At 37.0% G+C, this 16239-nt stretch overlaps 1 protein-coding gene across 50 annotated transcripts in view; it reads right to left on the minus strand.

Moving 5' to 3' along the window:
• The window catches only part of PCM1 (pericentriolar material 1), an 80615-nt gene that overhangs the window by 5962 nt on the left and 58414 nt on the right, over positions 1 to 16239 (minus strand). For all 50 annotated transcript variants that reach the window (XM_057303448.1, XM_044387533.3, XM_057303453.1 and 47 more), the window contains 10 exons: positions 15901 to 16073; positions 15431 to 15562; positions 11013 to 11133; positions 9423 to 9581; positions 9045 to 9178; positions 6586 to 6720; positions 3698 to 3895; positions 2011 to 2073; positions 1626 to 1761; positions 1168 to 1328 (listed from right to left, as the gene is read on the minus strand). In XM_057303448.1, the coding sequence (XP_057159431.1) occupies positions 1168 to 1328; positions 1626 to 1761; positions 2011 to 2073; positions 3698 to 3895; positions 6586 to 6720; positions 9045 to 9178; positions 9423 to 9581; positions 11013 to 11133; positions 15431 to 15562; positions 15901 to 16073 (1412 nt within the window). The remainder of the gene's footprint in view (positions 1 to 1167; positions 1329 to 1625; positions 1762 to 2010; positions 2074 to 3697; positions 3896 to 6585; positions 6721 to 9044; positions 9179 to 9422; positions 9582 to 11012; positions 11134 to 15430; positions 15563 to 15900; positions 16074 to 16239) is intronic.

Below are 16239 nucleotides of genomic sequence, written 5' to 3' on the forward strand. Positions count from 1 at the left end.
GAGAGAACTACAGTGTGGGAAAGAAAAAAGAACGCAAAGAATCAGAACTGAAAAAGGCATCAGCCTTCTCAACAGAGGCACTGAAAACTGGAAGACAAAGGAGGCACTGAAATGATGTTTCAACATGGAAGAATTTATGATTTTCTTAGACCTATAAAGTCTCAAAATATTTATCTTTTATGCACTCTTTCTCAGAGAGGTACTAGGATTTTGCGCTACCAAAATGAGGCCAAAGAAGGACAAGACTGGATTCCAGAAACAGATGGAAAAAAGAATGACAAAGGGGATTCCTAGGCTGCTAGCTAGTGAGCAGGTCTGACGAACAGCCAAAGCCAGGACAGAGTGCGAAGGACAAAATGACAAACTGGGACATGCAGAAAAGTCCACTGAGAAGTTTATGCAGCTGCTGCTGGGCAGAACAAAGACTTGGGGATGTGGTCAAAGAAAATCAGGCAAATAAAAAATTCAGACAATTATTAATTTCAAATGAAAAAAATGTATAAGACTAAGCAATAAACAGTATTTGCTTAGTTCAGTCGGTAATATTTATGTAGTTTGGTTACATCTATGGTTAAATGTAGATTTAAGCAAAAGATACAACCGAATGAGGAGGACAGGATTAACATAATTAAATGAGGACTCATAAGTGACCTAAAAGTCTTCACCTACTATAACAGGAAGTTAACAGAGAATGTCTAATACATAAATGAATAAATAAATATATACACATACTATTCAGAAATACAGAGTTAAATAACCAAAGAAATCATACAAAGCTGCCTGTGGGACAGGACGAGGTGGAGGTAGGAAAGGGAATGATTTTGTTATATACTGTTTCCATGTATGACTAGGAAATACATAAAGATACATGAAAAATTCAGATCTTCTAGGTAAAACCACAGTTTTTAGGACTCGTTACCACCACCCCCCCAGCAAAAAAAACAAAAAAAACAAAAAAAACAAAAAACTAAAGTGCTTTAAATATAAGCACTGCTAAATATAAAAATAAACTAGTGTTTGACTGAGATTTCAATGAGGATGTTAAAAAGATTTATTCATTCATGAACACAAGAATAGGGAGGCTGTAAATTCTAACATCCTTAAAAAGGGATCTGCCTTCAGCAGTGAAGACTGGGGCAGGTGTCCAGTGAGCCTGGACGGGACTACCTGATCATCGTGTTCAGCGTCTTCTGTAGCTTCGGTGTTAGCCTGAAGTGAAGTCTGGACATCCACGGGTCCCTCTTCAAATTCTTCTAGTTCTTCATCCTCATTCTCATCTTCTCCACTTCCATAATTAGTCAAAGCCTGAGTTTCAGCTTTGGACAAGTCTAAGTTGATTAATACACAGTTTTTAGTAAATTTTCAGCACTAAATCTTAATAGTAGCTACCATGTACTGCATTCCTGCGTTGCCCAAGTCCTTTATATACGCTATCTGAAATCTCCCCAACAGTAAGCAGTAAAACACTGTGGTGCAGAAGGACAGGGCATCTGGTCAGGGCCACACCAGACCGTTCAGAGTTGCGGGACACCTAACTGTACTTTCATTAAACTCCACCCAGCTGTTTGGATAAGTGACCTATAAAGAGCTAACGTATAAACCCAGTAAGGAGCCTTCACACTTACTAATAGACACCGGACATTCTTCACTTTCTTCATCTTCCTCTTGATCAGAAACATCTGATCTCCCATTTTTGGGACCGTCACCATCATACATCTCAGATGTCTGAGCCTGCTTAACTGTTTCAGTTTCATCCTTGTCCTAGCCACAAATACATTTAAATTCCTTAAAATACGTTTTACAAGGTATATAGTCAGCCTATCACAAAAATGCGTCATGATCTAATAAAAAATACAAAAAGCTGTTTTTAAGAGAAAATAAAGTTTTGTCAGAAGAAAGGACATTTGATGATAAAGTTTTCTCTCAAACATTAAAGTAAAAGTTATTAAAGTTATTTAATCTTTTGTCTCAAAAGCATTGCTTTTAGGCACAAATTAATTAGCCGCTTACTTTGTCTTCATCATCAATTTCTCCAGCAGGTGAGCCATGATCTCCCTCAAGAATCCTTTTGGCCTATAAGCAAATTAAACAAAATTTAGGGGTTACCTTTCAGCAGTAACTTTAACAAATGCTACAGTTTTTGACCACAATCCAAAGAGCTGAATGCTTTCTTAGAAATGTAAATTGAACTCTTTCACTGAAATCTTTTAAACAAGCCAAACAAAAATCAGCACTGCCTACCAGACATCTCCCTGAATAATGAGCATCTCAAATTCACTAATTCCAGAACAAAAATGTTTGACTCCCTCCCCAAACCCCAGCCTCCTTCAGTCTTCCCAATCTCAGTAAATGGCCCTTCATGTACCCCAGGCACAAGTCAGACACCAGGAAGCAACCTATGCTCTACTCGTATTATCCACATCTAAACCGTAAGAACGCCTCATTGACTCAACCGTCAAAATGGATCCGCTGGTGAGCGCTCGGAGCTAAGTCACGTCATTTCCTACCTGCGCTCCTGCACCAGACTTACAACTGGTCTCTGCTTCTATCTTTTCTCTCCTACAATTCCTATCTGGACAAATCTTTTTAATTTCACACGAGATTATGTCCCTCCTCTATTTCAAAATTTCCCATGGGTTTCCATCATGCTTAGAATAAAATCAAATAGAAGGTCCTTACCACCACTGCTAAGGCCCCATAGTTAGGCCTTACCTACCAAGGTGACCTCATCTCCTACACTCTCACCTCATGTGAAGTGTTCCTGCTACCCTGGCCTTCGATAGGTTCTCCAAACTGCTCAATCCTTCCTCAGAGTCTTTGCACTTATAGTTCTCTCTGCCTGGAATATTCTTCCCTTTCATCTTCATTATAAACTCCTTCTCCTCTTTCTTGACTTAGTTCATACTTCGCCCACTCAAACAGCCTCAGGGGACTGCCTATCTTAAAGCAGTCTTTCCAATCATTTATTATGGTTTTATACTGCTTAATTTTCTTCAGGCTCTTAGCAATGGCTGAAACGATCTGAAACTTATCTATGTCTAGAGTGAAAATATTAAGAAAATTGTGAAATAGATGGCTTGACTTTTTCTACTTTAGATTTCAGGGAGAAGGGTTACCTCTTACTGTTTTGGGTCTTGACATGCTTTCCTTCTCATGATTAGACAGTCAAAAGGAGGGAGAGGTCTAAGGGAGAAACCTTCTGATATGCCTCAAGTTGGGAAAAATCCCATCCAATTTCACATGTGATCAAACTAATTTAATAAGGTGTAAGAAGCTACAGAGATGTGCACCCAAAGTCCTAACTTGTAAACAAGCACGTGTGTTGGCTGGGGTGACAGATACATCTGGTAGGTCTGAGATCTATCGGGGCTGGAATAGCTACTGCAGACAGCTGGTCAAGGACCGGATCCCAGTCCTTCTCTCTTCTCTGGAGACTTGAGTGACAATAATGTAAGACAGCTGAGAATTCCTGTCACCAATTCCTGTCTGCACTACTGATCTTTTAGCCCCTGCTGTCACATCTGAGACTCGGTATGTGGCTAGCATATGTACTGATTTAGGTAATCTGATTAACTGCTATTACTTAGAAAATATGTTGGTGGAGATAAAGTATGGTTTTAGTTAATAATGATCAAGAACTATATTTTTGTGCTAATTGTAACTAGTTACTCGTAAAATCAAAACGAATGTCATTTACCTCTTTGGCATAAGACTGTATCACTCCAGCTGCTTCTATTTTCCTTTTGCACCTCTGTTTAGCAGTTATACTATTATTATCCAAATCTTGCATGAGCTTGAAGAAAGCCAATTCATTAAACAACACTTCAGATATCTCTACAAGAAGATCTTCTCCACAGTCTTTCAGTTTTCTGCCAGCAAATTTTGCCAGTGAATCCTATTCAATGATAAACCAAGTAATTTTAAGATTATAGTAAACTTCAATTGTGGGTAGAGCAATACAGAGGATTAACAAGTTTAAATGACAATACTCACCTAGGGAAAAACAATTTTATTACTTTTTATAGTATGAAAAAAGCTAAAACTAATGGCTAAGATTACTACGAAGAGAGTCCTATTCTTTTTTAAAAAGATTTATTTATTTTGAGAGAGAGAGAGAGAGGGAGAGAGAGAACAAGAATGCACGAGCTGGGGGAGGGGAGGGGCAGAGGGAGAAGGAGAGAATCTCAAGCAGACTCCCCACTGCGCATGGAGCCCTACATGAGGCTTGATCTCAGGACCCTGAGACCATGACCTGAGCGGAAACCAAGAGTGGGCCAACCAGGTGCCCAAGACAGTAATACTCTTTAGTGATATTAACCTAAGTAGGAACCATGCTAGTCTCCCCTGAAATGTAAACAAAAAGAAAATAACAGGACACGGGATCATCCATAGATTTAGTCCCTAATTAGAACTGGTGGCCACAAGGCCACACCTGAGTAAGCCAGGGGATACATATTACCACAGTGAGAAGCTGAATTGCCCAGAGAGGAAAATACGAAGTTCTCCGTTTCTTAACATCAGAATACTTTTCAAGTCCCCCCCCCCTTTTATGTAGTCCAGGCAGTCATTCTAATTTAAACTTTTTCAGAATCAAGTTTAAAAGCAAACTTATGTTCTATTCAAGTTGAAATACAGCATTATCAAATGAGTAAGTCAGCTATATTCTAGACATTTTTTATAAAACTGCATTTCTTTTTCTTCCTAAAAATATGGACTATGCCATTTAGAAGACAGGCAAACAACTACGTTCTATGTCTCCTCCCTCCAAAAACCACCTTATCTAGCATAATTGTGGAAGAAGTATAAATGTGGCTGCCTCGTGAAAAAAAAATTCACTGAATAGGTTTCTTAGAGAAAAAAGTAGAAGATAGTATTTTAAACTCTACCTCATGAAAAATTTTCAGTAGTCTGAGCAAGACTTACTGTAAACTAATCTTTATTCTTCTCTAGGTCCCTTTGTGGGAAAAAAAAAATCAGGAATGGGATAAAAGAAAAGCAGCCAGATTTTCTTAGAAGAAAATCTTATTTCCAAATTAATACTTTGGCATCCATCTCAATTATGTAACAGCAGACAAAACTGAGGAAGGACTGCATGGATCTTTTTTTTTTTTTTTTAAAGATTTTATTTATTTATTCGATAGAGATAGAGACAGCCAGCGAGAGAGGGAACACAAGCAGGGGGAGTGGGAGAGGAAGAAGCAGGCTCATAGCGGAGGAGCCTGATGTGGGGCTCGATCCCAGAACACTGGGATCATGCCCTGAGCCGAAGGCAGACGCTTAACCGCTGTGCCACCCAGGCGCCCCTGCATGGATCTTGATAAACAAAAATATTTAATTATAAACGATTTCTCTTTGAGCCTGACTCTAGAATGGAGTTCTTTCTTTCTGTAGGAACAAACTAACTACTTAAAATTATCCTAAACATTTTTAAACTGCTAACAATAGAAATGTCTTATATTCTTTATAGATTATGTGTTAGCAATTAAATAGAGCCAGCATGACTTAAAACCTATTATTGAATTTATACTTTTGCCTTAATAAAAACAAAATGGAAAATTACAGTGATGGTAATTTGTATCAAACCTCAGGTTTTAAAAAAGTTATTAATAGACAAAGTGATAATATTTTCTCTAAAACCAATTTAAACAGGAATAGGAAGAAAGGAACAGTTTTATGGGAAATTTCTGTAATAAAGATGAAAAGAAAAACATATTTCCTAGTTTGGAGTAATAATACACATCACTGAACTATCTCAATGGGATAACATATGAGTGTATTGAACTGTAAAGATGTTTATTATATAGAAGGTAGCCTTACTTAACAAAGGGATTCTCAACCTTAGCAAGGTTAATATGCCACAAGACATTAGTACCAGCCACTTTCTGCCTGTGTGACAAATGTCTGCGGGCATTGAAAAATTGCCCCCAGTTGAGAATCACAACCTTAACATTAAGTTACTATTATAGCCTAGGAAGTCTCTACAATCAACACATGGTTTCTATTTTCTAAAATTTCCCACACTGGAAAAAAATTATTTTAGAAAATATCACAAAATACTTCCTAAACAACAACCTTGAAATGTTCTTACTGGGTAGGAGAAAAATCAAAACAAAATTTTATTATATCTTGGGTAGGCCTTACAGATGATTGAGTCAAAGGAAGACACGGGCCCTAATACAATTTTTTTTTAAAGATTTTATTTGAGAAAGAGGGAGAAAGAGAGAGAGAGACTGTGTGTGTGTGTGTGTGTGTGCGTGCACAGGAGAGTGAGAGAGAGAAGCAGGCTCCTCACTGAGCAGGGAGCCTGATGCAGGGCTGGATCCCAGGACCCTGAGATCATGACCTGAGCCGAAGGCAGACACTTAACCAACTGAGCTACCCAAGTGTCCCATAATACAATTTTTTTTTAAAACCAGGTAAAGGAATAACCTAAAAAGGTATTGAAATGTCATCCTCAATGGATACCAGAATGGACATTTACTTGAATAAATTGCATATTGCCAGAAAATGGCAAAAAAAAAAAAAAAAAAAAAAAAAAATCCAACTACAGGGTATATTGGTAAGTCATACAGTATAAACTCTTACCTGTAATATACTTCCCAGTTGTTTATGAAAGAACTTTACAAATTCTTTGCTCTCATCATTTTGCTGGGTGAGAGTCAAAACCATACGTCTTACTGAAGTTAGAAGTTGAGAAGAGCATACTTCATCCATGTGCTCCTGAGAAAAATGCTAGCTGGTTAGGATATAAACTTACCTATTGTTTAAAAAATATTAATTCACATGAGACTTTTTTTTCTTGCATAGATGCTTCTCAATTTTCAGATATACATTTAGAAGTATCTATTCATAAGAAGAGCCAAACTCCTACACTACATGTGTTAAGGGGTTTGTACATTTTGGCCCACCACAGCAGGGAACAGCCAGTAAAAGAAACAGGCTGATTCAATACTTTTCATTACTTCCTTCCTGTATCTGAAGGAGAACTACTCATGCCCTAGTCTCCATATTGCCGGTCTTCCCATCTACAGTTCAGTGCATTTCAACCACACTCTTGCAATTTGCCTGCTCCCCACTTCTCCACGTATCTTCTAACTCTGCTTCTGCAGCCTCGCTGGGCATTCCGGACACTGTGTGCAGTGCAGAGGCTCAGCAGCACTCCGGCCTCTACCCACTAGAGGCCAATAGCACCCTCTACTCTCCTAAGTCCTGAGAACTAAAACTGTATATACATATTACAAAATGCTTTTAGGGTCAAAATTACCCCCAGTTGAGAACCACTAACTTTCCTAACAAGCCTTTTTGGGCAAGTCTCCTCTTCTCCTTCATCTTCCTTTAGAAGAAGGTGCAAGTTACCTAATGATCCAAATCACGGTGCACTTTTGGAGGTGAGTCCATAAAACAGCTGCATCAAGTACCTCAAGGTTCTCATCTCTCTTCTGCCACTAAACTCATTTGGGCAGGTCTTCTAGCCTTTACTCAGGTAAGTTCATGTTCTGGTTTTGTTTTTTTCTATAGAAATGTTTAAAATGAGGTGGCTAAACTAGATGGTTTCTAAGGTTCCTTAAACTGAAGGAATTAAGGTCATTTTTTAAAAAATCATGTGACAGGGCAGGCAGTTAAAAAAAAAAAAAAAAGGACAACAGTCCCTTGTCTTCAAGAGATCAAATACCAGAGGAGAAAGTCAGATATATGAACAATCAATCACTACATGCTATGCACTGTCCAACAGATGATACTTCTTAACTCCAAGGGCTGTGTCTTATTTATCACCTAGGACAGTGGCCAGCTCACGGGAGACACTCATTACCTGTTGAATATACAGACATCATAAAAGCAGCACACTAGATTCTGTAAGGAGCTATGGTAGCATATTAGAAACAACAATTATCTCTGAAGAATGGATATTTCTGCCAAGCAGAAAAGAGTGAAGGAATTTAATATTTTCAATAATGACAACTTGCACAAAGGGCTGATATATGAAAATGCAACGGTAGGAACAGGAAATGCAGAGTAATTTGAAGTGAGTGAGGGGACCAGATGGAGAGTGGGGAGAGATGAAGCTGGAGAAGTAAACCAGGTCCAGTAGTGAAATCTCTTGAAGGCTAGGGAGTCTGCCTAGTAAACATTCATTTCATGCCTATTATGACAGGCTGTCTAGGCAAAACATGAGGATCTAAATTAAGGTTATGTTATTGGAGAGAAGGAAGGAAAAGTGACTGCTCTTAAGTGGAAAAATCAATTTTTGACTCACTGGTGACAGAGGGTATGAGAGTCAAGAAGTCTAGCTTAGGTGACTGGATATGACGCTGACATTAACAAAGAAGTTCTATAATCCTACCAAGAAAGTCAAGATTTGAAGCGAAATGAGACATAACCAAATAGTTAAAATCAGATCATTAGTTCTACTCATTTTGTTAGCCTCAAAAACTTTTTGAAACGCTAAATTTAGTTAAGTGAATATTTATGAGGGGGTGTCAATGAAATCAGACACAAAATGGTAAAAGCAATAAAATTTCCTAACTGTAGATGACTGCATTCCCTAAGCATAAAGCTAAATCATTCAGATTTTTTAACCCTTAGAAAGTAACTCGACATATTAAGTAAATATTGCTGGCCATATACCGAATTTTACCAAAAAAAGACATGCTTACAAATATTTAATGGATCACTCATGATAAAACTAAAACGTAAAACAAAAGAGGCAACACTTATCTATGCCTAAGATGAAAGCAAATAACCGCTTGCATAGTTTAAGTCAACTCACCTGAAGGAATGGTTTCGAACTCTCAAATAAACCTACACCTCTATCTACATGAACATATGCATATTCTTACAACTCACAGGAGTAGAAATATTCTTTTCCAGGAGGTGAGTACATATTTAATAACGGGAGATAAATTTATAGAATAACTGACGAAACTGATGTGTTTTTAGCTTTCTTTCGTTTACCTGTTATTTTCTGAATTTACTACAATGAAGTCTTTTGTGAGAATTAAACAACAAAACACAGAAAGTATTTGTTTTAAAAAATTATCGCTTACCTTTAAAAAAGGAATGACTTCTTTCATAATGGCTTTAATTTGCCGGTCCAGCTGCTGAGTATCAATTCGAGGACACGGGACAGTAGAAACTTCGCTTACAGGTTGCTGTGAACGATGATTTTCAATAGGAGCTTCTTTTTTTAAAAAGAAAATGATTCATTAGCAAAATAAAGTCTGTGACATTATATATACGCACTTATTCGGAACTCTAAATATTAAAATCTGATGATTTTACTCTAATACAAAGGAGCATTTATGTAGTTTTAGCACCTTAATAACTAAAAGAAAGTGGTACTAAAACTATTATCAGGTGGGCCTACACATTTTCGTTACATAGGAAACTGCAGTTTCTGTACTTGTACTCTGCCAAGAACACACCTTCTAAGTTAGCAACCGTACTCGGGGCAGCGGCACCATCCTCAGCCTCAAGACTCCTGCAGGTGCATCTCACATTTGTGCCACTTCCGGCCTCGGTCTTCATACGCTCGTATTCCCGCATTCTGGCTAATGCCTGATCTAAGTGAATCACAGTGTTACCTACATATGAAACAGAGACATTTATCACAGTGTTACCTACATATGAAACAGAGACATTTATCACAGTGTTACCTACATATGAAACAGAGACATTCTGAGAAGATACAAAAACAAACTTCATCATGTATTCCTCACAACGTATTAATAAAATAAAATAATGTCTAACTGTAGGTAAGGAAATGTAGCTTTACCAAGTTCCAGACACTACTAGTTTGGTGACTTGGCATATATTACTCTTAGACTCTGAAGTCCATATTGATTTCACTAGTCATCATGTTGCTTCACGTAAACAGTACAAAGAAAATAAATCCCAGGATGTCCCATATTCTGATGAAAAGGATCCAACTGAACAGAAGTAAATAAGGAAAAGGCCCAAGAAAGACATTTCCCAGTTTTCCTTTGTCCACTTCAGACAAAGCTAGTGAAGGATTTTGAGGAAAAAAATCAGTAAATGAAACAAAACAGATAGGACTCAAAGCCATTTAGTAACTCAGGAAGGGGGAACAAACTAAAGGGGAAAGGGAAATTTTTCGCTAAAATGGGATGAGATCAGTTCAGACTTGACAGGTATTTACCCAGAAGGGAGCTAGGCTTAGGGTCCGTTAACAGGATAAGGCAAAAGACTTACTGCTTTGGTAAAAGGTGTGTACCTAATAACAGGGCAAGGCTTGGCCCTTTTCTTTGTAGGGAGCCCTTTGGAATTATCTAAATCTTGTTCTCATCATAAGAACAAACACTAGAATAACAGGACTTAGATTTTATCAACTAAATGCCCTGGAGGTCTGAATGATTCAATCTCTTGATAGGCTACAGCCAGGAAAACGAATCGGGTACATTCTTCTTTGCTCTAGTCTCCTTCCCAAGTCTGGAACTCTGGGTTTTCTTCTTCCCTTTGAGTTATACAACCCTCCAAGCTTGCTTTACTAATAATGAAAAAAAAAAGTGCAATGCGTTATGCACACTCAGAGTTACCTGGGTTTCTCACTAGATTATTATGCTAAGAAATTTCAGTTATTGCAAATTCAGTTATTGCAACTTACTGAAGTGAATATTGTTACTGAAAATGTGATTGGATGAGGCCCTGATACCTCTGAATTTTTCCCACTAAGTAGAAAACCTTAAAGGATCACCTTTCCCTTACCGGAAGGAAATTAACATTTCTTCAGCTCTATTATACATGTAGAAAATTCTATGTATTTTTCAAAGAACACAGAGCAAGGTAGGTAAGACTCCCGTTTCCTTAGAACACGCAGTCAGAATGACGAGATTTGCCAAAGGCTAAAGAGCTAACAGGAGATTCCTGGCTTAGACACTGAGAGACTTTTAAGTCTTTCCACCACATCTTGCCTTTTTGGACTTTTGTTTCTTAATCAATGTAATTCAAAGACTGTATTAAAGTCATGCTCTAAGACTATAAAAAATTCTGCTTACCTAGATCATCTGTTGCAAAAGGCTCAAGATTTGAAGATACAGACATGACACTAGCGTTATCAGCATCATTTTGCTCACTTATTTTATGTGTTTCTCTCTCAAAGTTCTTCTCAAAAGTTTCCTAAGTTATGGTTTAAAAAAACAAATAAAAATCACTAATATTTCTCTTAAAAATTTTCTGACAAATATTAAAAATTTACCATAGAAGCTAAGTATTTGCATAAAACTATATACTTAAAACTGGGATATAACCAAAGTTATTAAAGGTTGAACAGTCACAGAGAACATTAAAATATTAAGTAATCTTACAGAACATATGTCATTAAATAAATGAAAATACACAGAAGCAGCTACTGATTAAAATTCTAACTTGGGAAAGCAGACATTTTAAATTAGTTCTACACCCTCAGGTAAGTTAACCCATCTCTAAAACCTAACAATGCCCAGGACCTTACTATATCTGGTTTTATCAGAAGAAAAACATGACAGCATCATTCGTATTTTTTAAATGAACTTTATTGAAATATAATTTATATACAACAGTGTACCCATTAAGTGTACAGTCTGATGAGTTCTAAAAATATATATATATATCCCCATGTAACCACCTTCCCTAAAGATAAAGACCATTTCCATCAGCCCATAAAGTTCCTTTGTATCCCTCTGCAGTCAGTCTCCACTACACCCCACTCATAAGATTTCTATCACCACAAATCAGTTTTGCTGGCTCTAGAACTTGATATATAAATGGAACCATTCAGTATATACTCTTCGGTGTTTGGCTTCTTTTCTTTTGCTCAACAGGTTTCTGAAATTAATCCATGTTGTCATGTGTTTCAGAAGTTCATTATTTCTGAATGGCTGAATAGTATCCCATTGTAAGGATATACCATATTTTGTTTATCCATTTATCTGTTGATGTTCCAGTTTGAGGCTATCATGACTAAAGACGCTATGAACATTAGAATACAAGTGTTTTTGTGGACATATGTTTTCATTTCTCTTGGATGAATACCTAGAAGAAAAATTCCTTGGTCACATGCCAGGTTTATGTTTCACTTTTTTTAAGAAACGGCCAAACTGCTTTCCAAAGTGGTTATACAATTTTATAATTCCATAAGGAGTGTGAAAGTTCCGATCACTCTACATTCACACCAACACTTCTTATTGTCCATCTTTTTAATTTCAGTCTTTTCTAGTGCACGTGAGGAAATTTCTCATGTGGTTTTAATTTGCACATTGGCCACCGTTTATAGATCTTCTTTCATGTAGCGCCTGTTCAAATCTCTTGCCCCTGTCTGACCGAGTTGTTGGTCTTATAAATAAGCGAATTGTCCAAGTTCTTTATGTAGTCTGGATTTGTCATTTATAGTCATTGTCAGATATGTGTATGAAGATTATATTCTCCTAATGGTGTCTTTTGAAAAGCAGAAAGATTTTATTTTTAATCAAGTCTAACTTATCAATCTTCTCTTTTATAGTTCTAAAGCTTCTCGTACCCTAAGAAATCTTTGCTTATGTTAAATCATGAAGATTTTCTTTTAGAAGTTTTATAGTTTTAGCCTTTTTAGGACTTTAATTTCAAAATAATTTTTGTCTATACTGTGATTAAGGGGAGTTTCACATTCTAAAACTCATTTCACAATTGTGTTCTTTCTCCTAGCTATAAATCTTAAATTTTTCTCTTCCAATTATGAAACGAAAGCTCTGTCTCTGATTAAAAGAAATTCAGGCATTACAGAACATGTTTTAGAAAATGGAACCATTTCGTTGCTCCTTCAATTAAAACTGGAAGGTAGATGTGCTTTTGTCATTTTATGGCATGTGGAATAGAAGATAAAAAGGGTTTCTTCCTCTTCCTAAACTTCAATTCTTCATCCCCCCTTTGACTTGTAATTCCCAGATGCCAACTTTTACTTCTTTCCTGGCCACGAAGGCTCTTACTCTGAAATGTGCCGATGCAAGCTCTATAAATGGAGCTCAAAAGACCTTGGCCTAGAGACGCCTGGGTGGCCCAGCTGGTTAAGTGCCTACCTTCGGCTCTAGGTCATGATCTCAGGGTCCTGGGATTGAGCCCTGCATAGGACTCTCTGCTCAGTGGGGAGTCTGCTTCTCCCCCTCCTTCTCCCTCTGTGATCTCTCTTGCTCTCTCTCAAATAAATAAATAAATAAATAAATAAATAAAATCTTAAAAAAAAAAAAAAAAGACCTTGGCCTAGAAACACGGAGAATGCTAGTCTCTATCTGTCCAATATGGAAACTGCTAGCCTATTTATATTAAAACTTAAAATTTAGTTCCTTGGTCCCATTAGCCACATTTCAAGTGCTTGACAGCCCCATGTGGCTAATGGCTACCATATTAGACAATGCACATATAACACATTTCCATCACTGTAGCAAGTTCTACTGGACAGGACTGCTCTAGATCTGTGGGTGGGAACACCACATGTTGTGCTGCTGCTGATTAAACAGCATTAATAGAGGGAGGATGTTAACATTAATGATGAATTTAAGTTTTGGCTGAAAACTTAAAGAACTGATTTAGTTATTTAAAAGTAATACTAAGTAGAGTTATTTGTGCCAAGTCTATATGGTTATGGATTGAATCTCTGTGTTCCCCCCTGAAATTCATGTGTTGAAGCCTTAACTCCCAATGTATTAGGAGGTGGGGCCTTTGGGAGGTAATCAAGGTTTCAGATGAGGTAATGATGGTGGAGCCCCCATGGTGGCATTAGTGCCCTTTTAAAAAAAGAGACACCAGAGCCATGTGAGGACACATGGAGAAGGTGGCCATCTGCAAGCCAGGAAGAGGGCCTGAACCAAGTACCAAATCTGCCGGCACCAAGATCTTGGACTTCCCCGCCTCCAGAACTGTGAGAAATAAAAGGCTATTGTTTAACCATCCAGTCTACAGTATTTTGTTGTACCCACCCCAACTAAGACACCTACTTATTAAGCAGGTCGGTATCTTTAAATTTTATTTAAGTCTGCAGCAGTTGTAAGGAAAAATCTTTAAAATCTTGTCAGGTTAACTTTATCATATATTGTAGCTCAATTTCCAATTTGCTATTGATGGTAAAAACCAATGTGCTCAAATATTTTAAATTAACGAAGTAATACCACCTATATGAAATCTGGATAAAAACGGAGGCAATGGAGTTACAGGAGGCAGAGAAACCATTCATGCTCTCAGCAAGTTATTTCAGTGCCTAATAAACTTTAATGTAACTGCATATCCCCTAATTGATCTATAAAGCTGGACCACTCTCTCCATTTTCCACAAAACGGAGTACGCAATTTTCAATTTATAATAACAATCCCAAGAAACAATTACTTACATTAATTTATATTTGACATTGTAAAGTGAATTAAAACCATATCCTTTTGTTTGTGGTAGAGAAGTTGGAGCCTAAGGTTTTAAGCAGAAAAGATGACTTGGGGAAGTACTGTTTTAAAAATGAGCATAAGTTAAAGAGCAAGAATTCAGGAAAAGTCCTCAACAGTTATAAGGAAATCACTATATGTGGAAAAAAAAAAAAAAACTCCAAGAAGTCTTTTGAGGAAATACTATCTTTTCAAAAAGAAGTCACAATGCTACTATACCAGCAGTGGGCAGGAACACAGTAACACTGCTTCCAGCTCTCTACACAGAGCAGACACATGCTAATCAGTTATGGCACTCTTATCCATGAAAACCCACGTACTAGCGCTGGCATAGAAAAGAGATGTATTTGCTACCCGAGGACCCCATAATACCTTTTATAATAGAATCAGGGTCCAAACCTTTAAGTAAGTGAATTCCAAATACCTAGCACATTACGTCCTCACTATCCTAGCAGTTTGCCATCCAGTCACTCACTGGCTTATGTGCTACGTGGGGACTATCTGGAAAACACAGATTACTGAAAATGCACCGTTTTCCTCACCACTCTTTTCCACTCCCTAAGTTCCTTTACTTTATTCAAAATTTTCTTCATAAACTTGAATACATTAAGTTACATTTCTTTTCCTGGATGACTTTTTGTCCAGGCTTCTCTTCCAACCCAAAGACCTGATTTATCTTGTATTTATTTATTTTAGGGCTCTGTGATCTGACTGCAGTCTGGTTTACTGAATGTCTTGAATAAACACAACAAACTTTACTAAATGGCTGTTGTGAGTCAATTCCTATGATGGGCACTAGAAATATAAATACAGTTTTACACCTTAAAATCTATCATTTATACATAATTTCCAGTGTCTGCTGACATATTTTAATTGAGTTTTATACCTCACCTCAAAATAATGTGTTACACTTAGCTTTTTAAGAAAGCTCAAAACCAAGCATCAGGTATATTCACAATTTACAAGTACTTATTTAACTTCTGTTTACAGCACACTGAAGTTTTATCTACGTTCATTAATCATTATCAGCTTACATCATCAGTGGTAGCAAGGCTTTCACTGGGGGTAAGTTCTGAGTTTGATGCTATCCAAGTACCAGAATTTCCTGACTTTACATTTTCTCCTCCTTTTTCATGGTTCTCAGAAATATGTCTGGATACTATGTCCTAAATAAGGAAATAAGATAGTTACTTATGTAAAACATTTATTTTTTTTATCATCAATTTAAACGCAAAAGCAGACAGAAGAGCAAATGAATGCTCCTCACCTCATAGGTTAATTTTGAGGAAGAAATAACATTAAAGATAAAACACTAAAAAATTGCTCAGAGAAAGACTTTATCTAAAGGCTACTGAAGCTATACCAGAAGTTTTAAATAAAATGGCAAACAGATCGTAACACATATGGAACAAGATGTACTTCAGTCTAAGAAGGCAACCAGATACAATCATGAAGAAAAGAGGTACCAGACAGGGTAGGAAAAAGAATGTTAGGTACCAGATACCTGCAACGCATATAAAGCCCTTTGTCTCAAGTAGTCTGTATTAAGTAGCTGAAGTTCATGGAAGAGTTCAATAAGAAAATGTGGCCGAGATTCATTTTGAGAAATTAATGTAGCTACTTCAGAATAAATAGTATCCCGCAAAGCTTCGAACATGGAAAAATCACTCCCAGTTTCTGGAAGATAATAAAGATCAGGAAGTTAACAATGATAAAATACATTCCTGACAATTTCTATTAGCTTGTATCATTACTCAGGTTTAAATTACTTAAAAATCAGAACAGACTTAATTCTATTTTAGGACTTTTAAAGTAGAAAAAGAATCTTAAAAATTACCAAGAT

The sequence above is a fragment of the Ursus arctos genome, unplaced genomic scaffold (assembly GCF_023065955.2).
Source record: "Ursus arctos isolate Adak ecotype North America unplaced genomic scaffold, UrsArc2.0 scaffold_27, whole genome shotgun sequence".
Taxonomy (NCBI): Eukaryota; Metazoa; Chordata; class Mammalia; order Carnivora; family Ursidae; genus Ursus; species Ursus arctos.